Source organism: Podarcis gaigeae, assembly GCF_964106915.1.
Source record: "Podarcis gaigeae genome assembly, chromosome: 1".
NCBI classification, from domain to species: Eukaryota; Metazoa; Chordata; class Lepidosauria; order Squamata; family Lacertidae; genus Podarcis; species Podarcis gaigeae.
The window spans coordinates 69,262,934-69,280,201 of NC_139678.1; the positions used below are offsets into that span (position 1 = coordinate 69,262,934).

Consider the following 17,268-nt stretch of genomic DNA (forward strand, 5'->3'; position numbering starts at 1 on the left):
GTGACATGAGCTTTTTTTGTGGCTGCTCCCAGGTTAGATATGTTCTCTTTTTGCTGGCAGGCCAAGACCTTCCTGCTTAGACAAGCCTTTGGAAACCAAGGTGTATATGATGCTGATTACTGGGCAAATGTTTAAATTGCTAGCTTTATGTGAATTATGTATTTGAATTACAGTACTTTATTTTATATTTTGTAATTGATGTTTTTAAATTCTGCAAGGTACCTTGGAATCCCAGCTTTGGAGAAAGGCAGTATATTAAATAAACAAACACTGAGCAACTACCACAATAAAGAGCTCATATTTATTGACAGACTGGAAAGCACTACACCCTTGTTTTGCCTCAAACGCAGACAGACAAGAGTTTCCTCAACAGGATTTAGATGAACAAGCAGGAATGACCAGCTCAGTGTGTGTGTGCGTGCACACAAAAATATTCTTCACAGGTAGATTTATAGACCATCAATGGGATATGATACTCAAGGCTGACAAAAACATGACAAAATTTCAAAATGTCACTTTAATAATCTGATTCAATACTAATTAAGAACAAAGTTAAACATTCATATAGAAAACGTTTGTTTAAGCCAAAAAGCCTGTAATTGGTAACATCTATTTTGGCAATATCAGAACAGATCATTAGGAGGGCCAATTATATTAATTTTGCAACTAAAATTGAAATAGATTTTAGCTGGAGCTTCTGGTGTCTCAAACTACAGCTTTCAGTATCGTACACTATAACACTTTTATACATTCAGTTTGAAAATGGTAACAGTATACTTATGTACAAGTTCTAAAAATATGCCAACAGGTACACTGAAATATTAACACATAAAGGGAAGATGAGGTGAAGGGGAGGAATTAACTTTTGGAGAACTTTATTAGAAAGAATGACAAACAAACATTTACACTAATAATGTAATTCAAATATAAAATTGGTGCACTGACTGTACACAATACACTAGCTTCAGAGAATGAAGCTGCTTTCAGCAGGGCAGCTTTGATATTTTTCACATAATTTTTTTTAAAAGCCCACTAACACAATGATTGTTTTAATGCTACAGTTTTACAGCAAATACAAACTAAAAATAGCAGCAGTTTCACATGGCATGTTTCCACAGGCTTTTTCCTGTGGTCTACGCAATGCCTAACAAAGTGCTCCCAGTTGAATACACAAGTAAAATTCACAATAGTTTACCTGACACCAGGTATGGTTCAGCCTGTTGGCCTTTGGCCTCTCCCCATGTCATTTTTTCCCTCCATTCCAAATAGAGTAGTTTACTCAAAAAAGCCCATTAGACTACTAGGAAAAGATCTTTCCCCTGAAATGCATTAAGAATGAGAAGCAGCAAACCACTATAGTGGTTAACTCTGGATGGTATACTATTCAGTGTAACTAAAAGGCTTGAAAGTTAGCGTCCTGGTTTCTTTAAGGAGCAGGAGGACACATAGGGTCAGATCCAGACTTGACATTCTGCAACAGAAGAGTTTCTTCCATTCACAGAAAAGCCTGATACCCATTGGAGGCTTCTGCTGGACAAAAGCAGCAATTTTCTCCAATTCCACCCACAGCTCCCACACCACCTCCCACCATTTTCTGGAGGGTCCCTTTATCCTCTGAAGAAGATTTTCAGGAGCTGCAGGGAGGGAGGGTTGGTGAAAAATCACATTTGCTCCTTCCTGTGGTGAGAGACCTCAATGAGCAGAGTGCCACTCATAGGAAGCCTGGATCCTACAGTTATTTAACTGCATTTGGCAAAACTAAAATTGTAAAAGATTTCTTTATAACACCAATGATAGTGATTTAAAGAAACAGAATCCTCTTCCTCTCCTAAACTAGTCCAGGAATATTCCACAATCTTCTTGAAAGCTTTCTGGAATGGCCAATTCAATATATTGTCAGGCTAACTGAACGGTTCATTTTCTTTCCATTAAGACGAGTTGTTCTAGTCTGTGCTGTAGATCTAGTTGTCATTCGATCTGTAATTTGAGCTCGCTCTTCTGCTGCTGCTTTTGCCATTTGTGCTTTCTTAAGTTCCCTGGAACATAGAAAAAAAGTCATTTTGCCACCAAATAACTTGCATCCAAAATCATTCTAAAGAGACAAGAACAGTAATTCAGGATGCAAACATTTTATTGTAACATTTTTTTCTGGTCTACCAGCACTATTAGCAGAATCACACAGCTTTCTACAAGAATACACTGCAGCAGCACTGCTGGATCAGACCAAAGGCCTATCTAGTCCAGCTTTCCATTCTAGTGGCCCACATTTCTAAGTGGTGCACATAAAAAAAATAATTCACAGAAAATTGGACAATAAAAATTTATCATAAAACCAAACACTACCTTAAAATGCATGCTGGAGCAAGGAATTCTGATATTTTATTGATATAAAATTCATCTGCTAATCCTGGGTTCAAGTATTAAGAGGGAGAAAACTACTTCCTGTCCACTTTCTCCCCACCTCTATCACATCTTTCACAATGAAAGCAGATACAAAGAATTCATTCCATTTTCTGCAATCTCATCTTCTATTAGTACCTTTCCCCCAACTTAACTAGATAACAGTCATTTCCTAAACTCTGATTTTGCCTGAATGGTAGTGTGTTTTAATATTTGATATTATGCTCTCTTCACCATCCTGTAAATATACTTATGTGTTTTCCCTTTAAAGGGAGGGAAGAGAATACCTTGCATTTTGACCTCCACTTTGTAGAACCAAAAGCTGAGACCTAGTAGCTGTATTCATTAGGCATATTTAATACATAAAGTTCCCCTAGTCCTCGTCAAACTTTGTAACGTCCACTTTTTGTTACTGGCATGTTTTGTCACCTCACAAACTAATTCTGGTCAAGTTCAATCTTAATACTGAGGTGTCACCCAATAGTTTGCAACAGCATCAACTGTTGCTGCGTGGATGCACAGGGACACACACACGACACAATGCTGAGGAAGTTGCAACTAGGGCTACTAAAAATGTCCACCAGTTGAAGCTTTCAGGGCAAATATGCTGTCAAAAAACCTCTGTTCTCCCCTTCAAAAAACCCAGTAAAAAGGTTTTCAGCAATCGTTTGCCAAGACAGGCATTCCGTCAGCACCACTGAACCACACCTTTCTGGTTTAGTAGTAAACTAGGAACTACATAGCTAATGTGACTTGCATATCATCTGAACACTTTGTATGGTCTCATACAAAGGGAGAATTTGCACATATCCTTCGCATTCAGAGATGTACATACTTTCTCCTCCTGGGAACGCAAAGCTCTCCCCATGGTAAATGTTACTATATGAACCTGTTTCCTCCCCCCTGCCCCTGAGTACTTAGAAGCAGTTTTTACCAAATCAAAGTAAACACTGTAAGAACCAGAGTTTCAAGCAGCTTCCATGCAGTGTTGGTATCTTGTTAAACAATACCTAAAGCAAAAAATATGGTGTCTGCTGTACTTCAGATCACTGGTGCTACGTTCAGTGTGCTTCAAGAGAAGTTGCAAAATGTTTTATTTTGTTGCTTATGTCTGGAGTTAAATTAAGAGGTTACATAATAAAGTCTAGGTTTTCTTTTTTGTAACAAGGAACAGAGTCTTCTGCTACTTGGCTCTTAATATTATTTCCTAGATTTCTGACACTGAAGTTGCCACAGTATGGATTCAACTTACTTCTGCAACAAAGAGTTTTTGAATTTTTCAGCATTCAGTTCTATTCGTAGTTGCTCAGCACTCTTTCTGGCAGTAGATAACAATGCAGAATGCTTGACTAGAGCTACTGCTGAGGGTCTTTTCTCTGGATCAGGGTTTATCATAAGCTGAAATAGGAAAGAGATTAAAATTAAGGCTGACCACCCTTCCCTTAAAGAACATGTAGCATGATGCCAGAAACACAGATCACCTTCTTACCTTCAGTAACTCTAATAGTTCTTGACAAAGGACTTGTGGAATTCTAGGGAGTTTTCCTTGTCGAATTTCATGCCAATGATCCCCATTGGCTGGCAGTGGTTCGGCACCAGCAGCACACACCACAGTTAATGCAAGAGCAAAAATATCTGCTTTTGGCAAGTAATTGTAGTTCTGCAAAGGAAATAAAAGTTTACAAAATCCCACCAGAACAATATATCAAGGCATAGATCCTAAGTTTTCACTTTGTTCATGCTTTTACTATGTTCGTTTAAGTCACTATGAGTTCACCTTGCTGGAAAGAAGTGACTATTAATAAAGAGTTCTGCTTTCAGAAGGGGCCCTCCTGTGAATGTAACTCTCCTTCAATGAAGGGAGGATCCTTCCATTCATAATCAGAGGACCCAAACCCTAGTCATTAGTAAGATACAATTAATTATTTAACTCCCATTAGCAAAACACTGTTTACCTCTTGTAAAACTTCATTGGCCAGGAAACGACTATCTCCTTCTTCTACTTGTGGACTAGATATTCTAGTTACATGACCAAGGTCACCTACATTAAAGAAGAATGGGAAGAAGGGTTATTTTCTCAAAAGCAAAAACAAATAAAAGGTTGCACAGGAAAATGTAACTCCATGCTCCCCTACCTATTTTGAAAACAACCCTGCTAGATGTCCATTCATCATCATCGCCTTCTTCAGATATAGTAGTTGGAATTGAAGTCCTAGATATGAAGATATTACCTGTCAAGGAATAAAAATAGACATTCGTCAAAATATAATCTAGTTTCAGAATTTGCACCATCTGCTGGCTTCTTTGAATAATTAACCCAACAGCCTTCTGGGAAAGAAGCCAAATTTCAGGACAGCCAGCAAACAAGCATAATCTAACACACACAAAAAGATCCAAAATAAACTGAACAGCAGTTGGCCAGCTGTATGTTTCAGAACTGATTTCTTTCATTGTTTTCTGTATTCAGAATGAAAAAGTTTCCGTTACTAAGGTGTGGTTCACTGGTTATTTTACTACCACATATTCAATCATCTCTAAAAACACTTTCAATGCAGGAAATACCAGATCTCTGAATACTTACTGGGCTTTATATCCATGTGCACCAAGGACATTGAATGGATATACTTTAAACCACGGGCAACTTGTAGAAGCAAATCTTTCAATTCTGGTTCACTGAAATAGCGCATACTTCTATAGTTTTCGCTTATAGCATCAGCTAAACTTCCACCTAGAAGCAAAATTAAGTAATGTAAAAGAAAATTCATTTTCTTGTAGGCCAGAGGTAGCCAAGGTGGTGCCCTCAGGACATTTTGGACTCTCATTTTGTGCACACACCCTCTTCTACATTGTCCCTACTATTGGCATGGGTGAAAAAAGATGTCTGGAAGTGGTCTGGTAGCTATGGCTTTGCACAGTTCATGAATTTGATTAAATTCATGCCAGCACATCTAATGGTATAGAATGATGGGAGCTATAGTCTTGCAACATTTGGAGGGCACCATATTGCTACCTTGGTTCTAAGGCCAATGCATGCTGTGTTTAACAATACTTAGCATTTGTATAACACTTTTAAAGTGCTCAAAGCACTTAATATGTATTACCTAGATGTAGTTCTTGCAACAATAATGTAAGGCACATATAGCCAACATGGTATCTTCCAGATGTTGTTGGGTTACAAATTCCATCAACCCCAACCGCTGTGGCCAATGATGACAGGAATTGTAGTCCCAAAAACATCTGGAATGCACTGCATTGTCAAGGAGCTAGTAGGCTGTAGGGGTTCTATCCAATTCCCTGGGCCACATGTTCGAGAGGTCTAGTCTAGGGTTAAGGGACAATAACAGACAAAAGAAAAGAGACTCTAAAAAAGATACATGAGTAAAGCTATATAAGTAAAGGTAAAGGTAAAGGTACCCCTGCCCGTACGGGCCAGTCTTGACAGACTCTGGGGTTGTGCGCCCATCTCACTCAAGAGGCCAGGGGCCAGCACTGTCCGGAGACACTTCCGGGTCACGTGGCCAGCGTGACAAAGCTGCATCTGACGAGCCAGAGCCGCACATGGAAACGCCGTTTACCTTCCCGCTGGTAAGCGGTCCCTATTTATCTACTTGCACCCGGAGGTGCTTTCGAACTGCTAGGTTGGCAGGCGCTGGGACCGAGCAGCGGGAACGCACCCCACCGCAGGGATTCAAACCGCCGACCTATCGATCGGCAAGTCCTAGGCGCTGAGGCTTTAACCCACAGCGCCACCATATTAAGCAAACCAGATTATTTATATTTTTGTTCTGAAATATTCTAGACTGGGTATTGAATTTTTTCTTGGAATGAAGATCCCCAATTTATGACTCAGGAAGGAAGTCTAGTTAATCAGCTGAAATGTTTGTAAGAACATTCACTTCCTGCCTATTTATGAAGCTCACAAATTATTTGAATTTTGTTGTATCATAAATTGTCTAAAATTCATCTGATCTTAACCACATGTGTTTGACATTAATATAAAATGCTACTGATTCAGAGACTAAGATGAACAGAGCACTGCTTGTACAAACTAAGCTCCAATCCCCACTTCTGCCTCTTGCACACACCACAAAAGCCACTTCTTAAAAGGTGAATGACCCTCCAGAACAGTGTGTGATGGGGCATGGGGGGCTTCAGCAGGATGTAGCAATCAAGAAAATTTGCTAGGTTGTTTTCTACAAGCACAAATGCCTTTCTGCTCATGTAAGACATACCTGGCTGGGTCCAAGCCAATGGCTGCAATCCTGTACCCATGCTTAAATTCCATTGAAAGAAAAAGGACTTAGCAAGTGCACCATTGACTTTGTTGGCAAATAAGTCAGCAGATCTCCCTCCCCTTTCCCAGACAAGTTTAGCATCTTACTACAACTATGTTCCCTTAATAACCAGAATTCATAGTAAGGTAAATTCAATAGGAGCTTTACTTACCATTACAATACTCATTCTGTATAAGCATATGATCATCTTCTGCCCAAGCAGAGAAATATCTGACTACATGTGAATGCTGTCCCAAAACTGCATGAGCATAGACTTCTCTAAGAGCATTTTGCCTGTGGTATTAAAACAAATTAAATAAAGCTTGAAACTGGTTTAAGGAAGCAAGCATAGAATGCTGGTCACATTACAAGAGCAGTTAAGTTTTTTGAGTTGGAAGAGGTATGAACTATGGCATAGGGGTGCTGTGTTTGTTATGTACAGGTGAATGAATGATAGTTTTGCAACTATAAACATTTCAGTATTGTAGCTGCAAAGACAATACGTGAACAAATCCTTACATGCCTTGATGGGATTATTTTAAAAATGAGTATGTGCAGAGGAGTGAAATACAAGGACATAGGATAGTTTACATTTAATTTTTTACTCACTCATCAATTGAGCCAGCCAAGGGTTTCTTAGAACGCTTTATTGCATAGATGCAACCATCAAGCCTTTTCACACATTTGAATACTGAACCAAATTCTCCAGATCCAATCTTTTCCAATTCATGAAATTCTGTTGCATATCGTGATTTCATATTACTTTCTGTTATGCTGATCCGCTAAAAGGATTGAGACAAACAAGTTTGAGGAAAAGGGCTTCTTAAAAGGTTAATCCTATGGATTTCAATGGAACTTTAAAAATGCTTACTTAGGAATAAATGGGGATTGTTTTTTATTTTTATTTACCTTGGCAGGTCTCGTAGTTTCATCTTCAGGCTCTCCATCACTTGCTTCCATATCTTCACCATAGGAGCTGTGACACAAACAATAAGTAAAAGAAATGCTATGAAACCTTCACTTTCATCGATAGGTTACATCGATAAGTTACATTTTACTTTCCAAGCAATTTAATCAAATTCATGAACTGTGCAAGCCATAGCTACCAGACCACGTCCAGACATCTTTTTTCACCCACGCCAATAGTAGGGACAATGTAGAAGAGGGTGTGTGCACAAAAAGTCATGAGGGAAGCTGTGCTGCATTGAGGTGATGTGACAGAACGATTGTTTGAATAGATTATGTCAATTAATAAACATCTCACCGCAGTAAGATGTGTGTTTGTGTCAAATGCAGGGAAGAGAGACTGCTAGGAGTCAGACTCCTAAAAAAAGGGAAGCAGAACAGGTATGTAAAAGGTTACGTTTAGGCTCAAATTAGACCTCATGCTAAAGGTGAAGCTGTCATAATTTACCGTATTTTTCGCTCTATAGGACGCAATTTTTCCCTCCAAAAATGAAGAGGAAATGTGTGTGCGTCCTATGGAGCGAATGCAGGCTTTCGCTGAAGCCTGGAGAGCGAGAGGGGTCGGTGTGCACTGACCCCTCTCGTTCTCCAGGCTTCAGGCAGCTATCCGCAATCTCCAGGAGTGGCAGCGAGGTTGCATGCAATCTTGCCGCCACTCCTGGACCTGTTTTAGGGGCTGGGGTCCCCGCAATGAAGCCAAGACAGCGAGCGGGATCCATCCTGCTCGGTGTCTTGACTTCTGCCAAAGCCGTGCACAGCCTCTCCCGGCTGGAGAGGTTGCATGCAGCTAAAGAGGAAGCCAAGACGGCCAGCCCCCTTTATTCCCCCCCCTAAAAACTAGGTGCGTCCTATGGTCCGGTGCACCCTATGGAGCAAAAAATACAGTACCCATGTTTCCCTGGGCCCCACTGTAGCAACAACCAAATGTGTAGAATGGAGATAAAGAAACTGAATATAACATCAGCAGAGAAAGAGCTATATTTGCAGCCCATGTTTAGCAATCTCTAGTTTCACCTCAAGATTTACAAACTAATATCTCACAATGTTAGGCAATGTTACAAGTTCTGCTGTACAATTTTAACCACTTGTGTTCTTAAAGCCTCCCTAACTGTATACCCAATTATTCATTTGAAAATAAGGATAGTTAAGTACAATCCCTTCATTGACAGGATTGCTATCAAAAGTTTATTTCTTAAGCAGTTTATCAATGACCAGCTCTAGACACTTACTCATTCCAGTGTGTTCTCTTTCTCCTACGACACTGCCCAACTGATGACTGAAGGAAGAGAGAGTCTGGAGTGAAGGGATTAATGTTCACGTGAGGTGCTTGCCCCACATCAGATTCCTGTTTTACTAGTTTTCCAACATTCATAAAGAGAGAGCCACCTCGGAGTTTAGCTGAACTTGATCCCATTCCTTCAGCTCTACAAAGTAAACTCTGAAAAATAAAGGAAACAAGTAAATTAACAGTTCTGTTCCATGTTGACTTAACAAGTTAATGATTATTTGGAATTTAAACGAATGAATAATCTTTCCAAATATAACATTTGTGCTTCCCCGATGGCAAATTACTATGGCATAAATGGGTTTCCTATTCATTGTTTCATATGTAAAATCTAACTGATTTTGGTTATCAGAGCAATGAGCAAAGCAGAACTAAACACACACACACACACACACACACACACACACACACACACACCCCTCGCCTCACCTGCAGGCTTCCTAAGTTCTATTAGACATATTGTTTAATCAGTTTTTATCTTGTTGTTCCTCCCAAAAGAGCCCAGAGTAGAAAACATATTAGTGTCATTTAAAGCATGCTAACAACACCTAAAAACTATTACATTCTCTCAGCTAATGATATGGACATAAATGGAAGTTGTCTCCACCCAGCTTTTCAGTGACCTGTTTTTAGCCACAACTCACCCTCACCCCCAGAAGCTTTCTGAAGTGTTTGGGGAGATGCCAAAGGAGGAAAGAGTCATCTTCTGACAATCCCCTTCTAGTGGAACTTCTTGGGATCCAAGGCAATAATTGGTGTGAAACGCTTTAAATCAACAGCATTTCTGAATCAAGAGTTTGTTAATAGAAAAGAAAAATAGTTCTGGCAAACAAACATCTCTCTCCCACCCTTTCTTTAAATCACAGCTAGTGTTGTAGGCATGCCACAAAATGCAACACAAGGTGTTGATCAGATAATACAACTATTAGTTCATAAAATCTTCACCTGGATGAAGAGCAAGACCTGATCACCTCCTAAATATAGAAGGCTAACTAAAGATGCTTCTGTCCAGCTCTTGCCATTACAAACTTAGTTATACATTGAAGTTGCCTACTTAAAATCAGCAGAACAGATGTACAACTCCAACCAGTAAAACACTGTAAGCTACACATTGTTGGCTTTGACCAGTTATTGACAGAAGGAATTGCTACAGTTTTTAGATAACAGCAATGTGCAAGACTAGTTGTCCATGCTTACTTTCATCTTGCAGTCAAGAACATGTACACATCAACCCATGTTAATCAAATCTGCCAACTAGGTGAAAGAATTAGGAGTAAGTATTAGTATTATTAAAATCTGTATACTGCCTTTGAGCTGTAGATCCCAGAGTGGTTCACAACATAAAATCATGATATGAAAACCACAAAACACATAGTAAAAAGTAAGAACAAACTAATAATCTCCTCTCCCACAACACATTTAAAAGAGCATCAGACGTTAATCAGCCAAAGGCCTGGTTGAAGAGGAATGTTCCACCTAGCAGCTGAAGGTGTATAATGAAGGCACCAGGTGAACTTCCCTGGGGAGAGCATTCCACAAGCAGGGAATAACAGCAGAAAAGGCCCGTTCTCGTATTGCCACCCTCAAGACCTCTCATGGAGGCACACAATAAGGGCCTCAGAGGATGACCTCAGGGTTCGGGTAGGTTCATATGGAAAGAGGTGTCCTTGAAGTATTGCAGTCCTGAGCCATTTAAGGTTTTATAGGTCAAAACCAGCACTTGAAATTGGGCCCAGAAACTAATTGGCAGCCAGTGCAGTCGGGCCAGGATTGGTATAATATGCTCAAACTGTCTTTCTCCAGTAAGCAACCTGGCTGCCGAATTCTGCACCAGCTGAAGTTTCTGAACCATCTTCAGAGGGAGCTCTGTGTACAACGTGTTGCTGTAATTTAACCTAGAGATTACAAGAGCATAGACAGCAGTAGTTAGGCAATCCCTGTGCAAGTAGGGGCACAGCTTAGCCACCAGTCAAAGCTGATGGAAGGCACTTCACACCACTAAGGCCACCTGAGCCTCAAGTGACAGAAATGCAACCACAAGTACCACCAAGCTATGTACTCGGTCGCTCAAAGGGAGTGTAACCCCATCAAGAGCAGGCAACCTCCCATCCATCCTGTTTAGGACAGCCCACTAACAATTCCTCAGTCTTATCTGATCTAGTCCATTACAGAGGCAAGACAATGGTCCAGCACATCCACTGCCACACCTGCAGATGTAAAGGAACAGAACTGTGTGTCATCAGCATATTGCTGACAACATACTCCGAAGCTCTAGAGGACCCCACTTAGTAGTTCCAAATATAAGTGAAAATACACTGAAGGCTTCATGGGACTGAAAAATACTCCCCAAACATCATACCCTGGAAATGTCCACCCATGTAGGACTGGAACCACAGCAAAGTGGTGCCACCCACCCACTATTAGGACTGCAAGCGTTAATCAATGAACTGGTAAATTTGACAATAAATAAATGGGAGTCTAGAAAGTCATACCTGAGTCCTGTTGATGTAGATGTCCTTTATCCTTCTTACCTCATTCAGGTTTACTAAAAATCACACAACTAAGAGATGACTTTTCTTTCCAGTTTGTAGTCAGAGCCAACAGTTTGCCATACACTGTGGAAGCTATTACAACTTTTGCTCAACCACAGGCAACAGAAGAACTCAACTGACACCATATACAGCAATACAGTACTGAAGTATCTTGACCTTTTTATTTTTTTGATCCATTATGACTCTCATGCCATATTCTAAACCAAAAGAAAGCAGACATCCAAAGCCCCCTCATACATACAAATAAACTGCCACCGTGCCACCAATAACCAAACTTTCAGTATTATACTTGGCCACTGACCGGTTGCTTCGATATAGTTTCAAAACTCTGATAAAAGCCAGGTTCTCAGAACATAAATGGTTTCATTTAGGCCCACACTGGCAACAGCAAATATTAAACATTGCTGAAATTGTGAAAACATACTTCTTTTTGTCTGGTTGATGGTGAAGAAGAATCACCAATAGAAATTAGCAGTATAGCATTTTAAAATAATAGTAATACGTAAGAAAACTGTGCTCTCTGTAAGATGTATTTGAAGTATAATATGCATAGTGCTCATAGAGCAGTGGTGTCCAAACTTTTCTCAAAGAGGACCAGATTTGATGAAGTGAAGGGCCGTGAGGGCTGACCAAAGTCACAGTGGACACTCGGGTTGCGAACGTGATCCGTGCGGGATGCATGTTTGCAACCCGAAGCGTTGGCAACCTGCAGCAGCACATCTGCGCATGCGCGGGTTGTGATTCAGCGCTTCTGTGCATAGTGCAATTTAGCGCTTCTGCGCATGCACGACCACTGAAACCCAGAAGTAGCCTGTTCTGGTACTTCCAGGTTTTGGTGGGTCCATAACGCGAAAAAACACAACCTGAAGAGCACCTGTAACCCGAGGTATGACTGTATTGACCTTTTTTGAGGATTGAAGTTGTTAAGCATTTTTTAGGATTTTGAGTTTTTGAGCTTTTTTATGGTTGATCTTGTTGAGCTTTTTTAGGGTTTTACCCCAGAAAATAAACTGGATCAAAGTGACCAGTGGGCCAGATTAGGCCCCCAAAACAGACTTTGGACATACCTGGCACAGAGGCTACTTAAAATAAAATGGGGATGAAAATTATATAGTTATTCACAGCAAAGTTCATATTGTATTGTTAACCAGAAAGTGTAATCCTATCTACCATGCAGTTAAATCTAATGAATAAAGAAACACCAGCTCCTTCAAAGGAGAGAAGGTGGTAGCCAATTTAGTCATTGTAGAATAGAACTTCCCTTCACTCTCAAACATAACCAAGAGAACGTAATGTTAATTGGTTAGATCCAAAGTTTTCATACCATATATACAGAGTTGGCTCTTCAGCTAGCCCATAGTAGCATGTGTGGTGAGGTCAATATCCCCTACCAAAACTAGTACTGCCACTGATTACTTGGACTGGGCTTAGTAGCAGGGATGTCAGGGCCTCATGGGCACATTAGTGTCAGTGTCAGATTAGGCCTCAACCTTGCTATCACTTTATCCCATCTATTATCAATAAATTATGACCCTCCCTTCACCAGACAATCCTAGGATGGGCTAAAATTAAAAATTCAGAATTAAAAACTGTTAAAACAAATAGTCACAAGAATATGGTGGTTGCTAAAAACATTTTTATGTGTCAAATGCCAAAGAGGTGCATCTTCAGCATGCACCCAAAGCTGTAGTGTGAAGGTGTCAGACGTACCCCTGTGGGGAGGGGATTCCACAACTCAGGGGCTGCCACAGAGAATGCCCTCTCCAAGGCCATCTTCATCTCCCCCCCATATACACAAACAAATAAATACAAACTTCTGAGGACAGCAGAACTACCAAAAGTGCTTCCTCCAAGGTGGTTTGTAGGAAAGGAAGCAGCCTTTCAAATATTTGGGGCCTAAATTGTTTAGGACTTTAAGCACTTTAAATATGAGTGTGACCAACTTGAATTAATCCCAGAAACAAACTGGCAGTCAATGATAGGCAGCAGCAATGGTGGTGGCAGGAGGGTGGCTCCCTAGTTCCACCCCATGCTGCTAAGACAATTACTACTTACTTGCATCCTGATTCTAAAGTTAGAAAACCCATATTCACTCTTACGACTGCAAAGCCAAAATATTTTTGGAGACACAATAAATTCAGCTTCACGTATGAAATTTTATTTATCTACAATACTGGCATTCTGCTTATCCAGTGCACTGATTGGCAACACTCAAGAGCAATTTTACGAAGTTTTTTTTTAAAAAAAAATCTTACAAAAAACCCAGTCTCCTCCTACATCCCAACCAGACATCAAAACATGAATAATAACCTCTCCATGATCTTAGGGAGTAAACATAATGGCACAGAAGGGAAAAGCCCTGTGTTCCATGGGCTGCACCATTTAGGGTTTTAAACTCAGAATCATAGCATTGTAGAGTTGGAAGGGACCCTGTGGACCATCTAGTCCAGCCCCTGAAATGCAGGGGCAACTAATTTGAGTGTTCCATTATCTTCTTTTGGAGCAACTTAAGTTGTGTTTCCCATGAAGTTCCATTGTATGTAACAGACCTTGCGCACATTTCTCTTGAAACAGAAGCCCCTTGTGTTTTCAGTGTTCCTCAGTGCTTAGCTCTGGAGCATACAGAACAATTCCAACTCATTGGTGTTCTTCTCCAGAGTGACCAAGGAGCCGATCCTCAGTGGCTGACTCACCTCCTTTTTTCCCCTCTGGCTCCAATCAGCACAAAGGGCGAGGAGACTCCTCCTCAGTGGCTAAAAAGCTCCTCTTTCATACTGATTCGAGCTCTATGAAGCGGAAGACAGACTCCACTGCAGAGATAACAACAGATATTCAACACCACCACCACCCAAAACCCCTGGACCACAACAACTTAATTACCAACACTTTGAATTGTGTGTAGAAATGGACTGAAAACAACTGCAGCTGTTTTAAGATAGGCATGCATGAGCACTTAGTAGCATCCTTACTTCTCAATATGGATCAATTTAAATGTCAAGAGCAAAGAAAGCCCTGTGTAGAGCACACTGCAACTAAGAAATTTGTCACCATGCCCAGGTCATAGATGTGAACATCCTGCAAATTTATCTGGCAAAGTGCTATATAGCACTCTCTTTTTTACTTATTATATTACTATTCCATCCTTTTATTCAAGAAGCTTAGTCACTGAAGCTGCAATTCTATGCCCATTTACCAGGGAATAGTTAAGTTCCTGGAACTTACTTCCAAGTACACATGCATAGTATTATGTTTCTTCTATTTATATGCCTCACTGTATATATTATACTCAAATTAGTTCAATGCAAAACATTGTCTCACTTTATCTTCACAGTAATTCAGTTGAGTAGCTTGCCCAGAGGCATCAGGTGAGCGTCATACTTGAGCAAAGATTTGAACAGAGAACTCACTGGCCTAGGCTCTACAATCCACCCACTATAACAAAGACAGTTATAAGACAACATTTAACAAAATGTATGCATGTATCATTAAAACAAGCAGATGGCCTTCCAATTCATTCAGTTATCCAATACTTCTATTCCTCTCAAGATTCTTTTACATGGACAATAATGGTATCATAATAATATTTATTATTATATATTATTACATTCATGAAAACGTTTAAAATTTAAAGCTGGAGTTTAAAAAAAGCTAGTGAAAAAGTTTTCTTCCCTCTCTCAACTGTTACAAAAGCAGTTTGATTTCATGATGTAAAGGTGAGTGTTTTTTAACTGCTCTTCTGAATGTAAACATTTCAATTTCACTAAGCAAACTGGAAGGACAGTCTCAGGGCTCAAAAGTGTCCAGAGTAGCTTTCTTGTGGGGACAACAAACAGCTGCGGCAAACTGGCCCTGCATCTTCCAATGTGGGTAAAAACTATTTTAGGCACAATTTGTAGCTCAGTTACATAATCTTAACGGACAATCTGTGGGCAGGGCTTACCAAAGTTGCCAATATTTCTGTAACAGGCAAGCTAGCTTGTTATGTAATAAGCATGATGTACAGGCTTGGAACTGGAAAAAATTATTCAAGTATTTGGCACCAACTTATGAAGTGTAGCTGAATGGAATTTATGTTTAAAAGGCTCTCCAACCAATGAAATCAAGCAGCAGCCATTGTTTAGTTGGGAGTATTCTGCACTTTACAGTGCTGGCTATTGTTAAAAGGGCAATCCACATGTAAACAGTGCAAAAAGGAGAAAATACGCAGGTACACCAACATGTTGCCTCTGTTTATTGACGATAACCTGCTTCACCAGCTGCATTTGGTATATACCTAGATACCAAGGCAGCCACTGAAATTTCATGGGGGCACACCACACTTTCAAAGCACTGGGCTTTACCTGCCAAGTATGGTTTGCATTTGGCAACAGTCTCTCATTTCAACTTTCAACATGTTTTGGAGAACGGTCTGATGGCAGCTCTTAATTTTAAACGAGCGAAAAAGGCTGCATGGGCGGACCATACGGATTCACTTCTCTCTAAGTTGCCAGTTATGGGGGGGAACCGACAAAGGCGAAAGGGGCGTGGCACCTATTCCTCAGAGCACCGCTAGTTGCATTGTCTTCCCTTTCCCCCGAAAATAACATTTTTGCTCTGATCAACCCAAAACGGTCTGCAACAAGCTTCTGAAAGTAAAAAAGCGAGGCAGCCTCTAACGCCTGTTTCACGGACTACATACTACGCGGGGTGGTCGGCCAAGGGAGCCGCCCGGAGACCTACCGAGCGCCCACGTGCTCAGACGGAAGCGAACCAAGCCGCCGCAGCGACTGAATGGAAACTCCCCGGCAGAGCCGACACGCCGGTGGGGTAGCCTAACCTTTCCACCCCCCCCCCCAAAAGCCCCGCAACCGCCACTGAGCCTCCGGATCCCCCCTCTTCCCCCCTCCTGCAAATGTCCTCCGCTCGTCCTTCCCCCTCCTCTCACCTTCGGCGTGTGCGGGGTGTCGAAGAGGCGCAGTTTGCGGAAAGTCTTGTGGGGCGGGGTGTCGGGATACTCGGGCAGCGCAGAAACGGGACCCTGGTGGCCCCGGCACGGCAGCACCCGGGAGCGCGGCGGCGACGGTCGGCCGCAGCAGCGGCGGGGTCCTTTCAGCGGCGGCGAGCCGGCCATGAAGTAAGCTCCGGGCGATTTCACGGGGGACGAGGAGCCGAAGCCCTCCTCTTCCCACGAGTCTCCCTCGTCGCCCGGCAGCGCGGGAGGCGCCAGTTCCATCGCGACCTCCTCGGGCGATCGCGGCGGCGGCGGCGGCTCCCTACGCCGAGCCGGGGTATGGCTCACGGAAAGCGGGGAGTCGGCCTCCTGGAAAGCCGAGTCTTCCCCGGTGCTGTTGCCGCTGCCGCCTTCCTCCTCCTCCTCTTCGTAGCAGTCTTCCTCCTCCTCCTCTTCCTCCTCGCAGTCGCTCCCGCCGCCCGAAAAAAGCAGCTTCTGCCGTATCGGGGCCGCTGCCCGACGCGCCGCCAGGCGCCGCGGTCCCGCGACCGGCTGCTGCTGCGGCTGCAGACTCAGGAAACTCATGGCCGAGATCCGCGGGAGGCCTTCCCTTGTTCAGACGGGACGCTGACAGGAGTAAACCACGCCTCCCTCCTCCTCCCTGCGCTGAAATGCCCGTTCACACGACGCGCGACCCGTGCCTCGCCTGCGCGCTCCTCCACGAAGCTCCGACTCTTGCCACAGCAGCAGTACACTCGCCCGTTCGGACTCCGCGGCTTTCCCGCGACCGTTAGTCACGTGCCAGGTCACGCCAGCCAATCACGCACGCCCCCTTCGTTTGAAAACATGGGAGGCGGGAGG

General features: G+C 42.2%; 1 protein-coding gene across 1 annotated transcript; it reads right to left on the minus strand.

Moving 5' to 3' along the window:
• Positions 1-500: 500 nt before the first annotated feature.
• WEE1 (WEE1 G2 checkpoint kinase) lies at positions 501-17,257 on the minus strand. Its single transcript, XM_083725152.1, has 11 exons — positions 16,402-17,257; positions 8,870-9,078; positions 7,584-7,650; positions 7,284-7,456; positions 6,847-6,968; positions 4,982-5,128; positions 4,536-4,631; positions 4,356-4,441; positions 3,890-4,060; positions 3,653-3,798; positions 501-2,036 (listed from the first exon to the last, which is right to left on the minus strand). The coding sequence occupies exons 1-11, from the start codon at positions 16,990-16,992 to the stop codon at positions 1,886-1,888; spliced, it is 1,959 nt and encodes a 652-aa protein (XP_083581278.1). The 5' UTR covers positions 16,993-17,257; the 3' UTR covers positions 501-1,885.
• Positions 17,258-17,268: the final 11 nt, after the last annotated feature.

Coding starts and splice junctions, on each gene's coding strand:
- WEE1 (XM_083725152.1), bottom strand. CDS start 16,992: ATGAGTTTCCTGAGTCTGCAGCCGCAGCAGCAGCCGGTCGCGGGACCG. Junction 4,632..4,981: donor GCACATGGATATAAAGCCCA/GTAAGTATTCAG, acceptor ATTCCTTGACAG/GTAATATCTTCATATCTAGG. Junction 4,442..4,535: donor CAGGGTTGTTTTCAAAATAG/GTAGGGGAGCAT, acceptor TCTTTAATGTAG/GTGACCTTGGTCATGTAACT.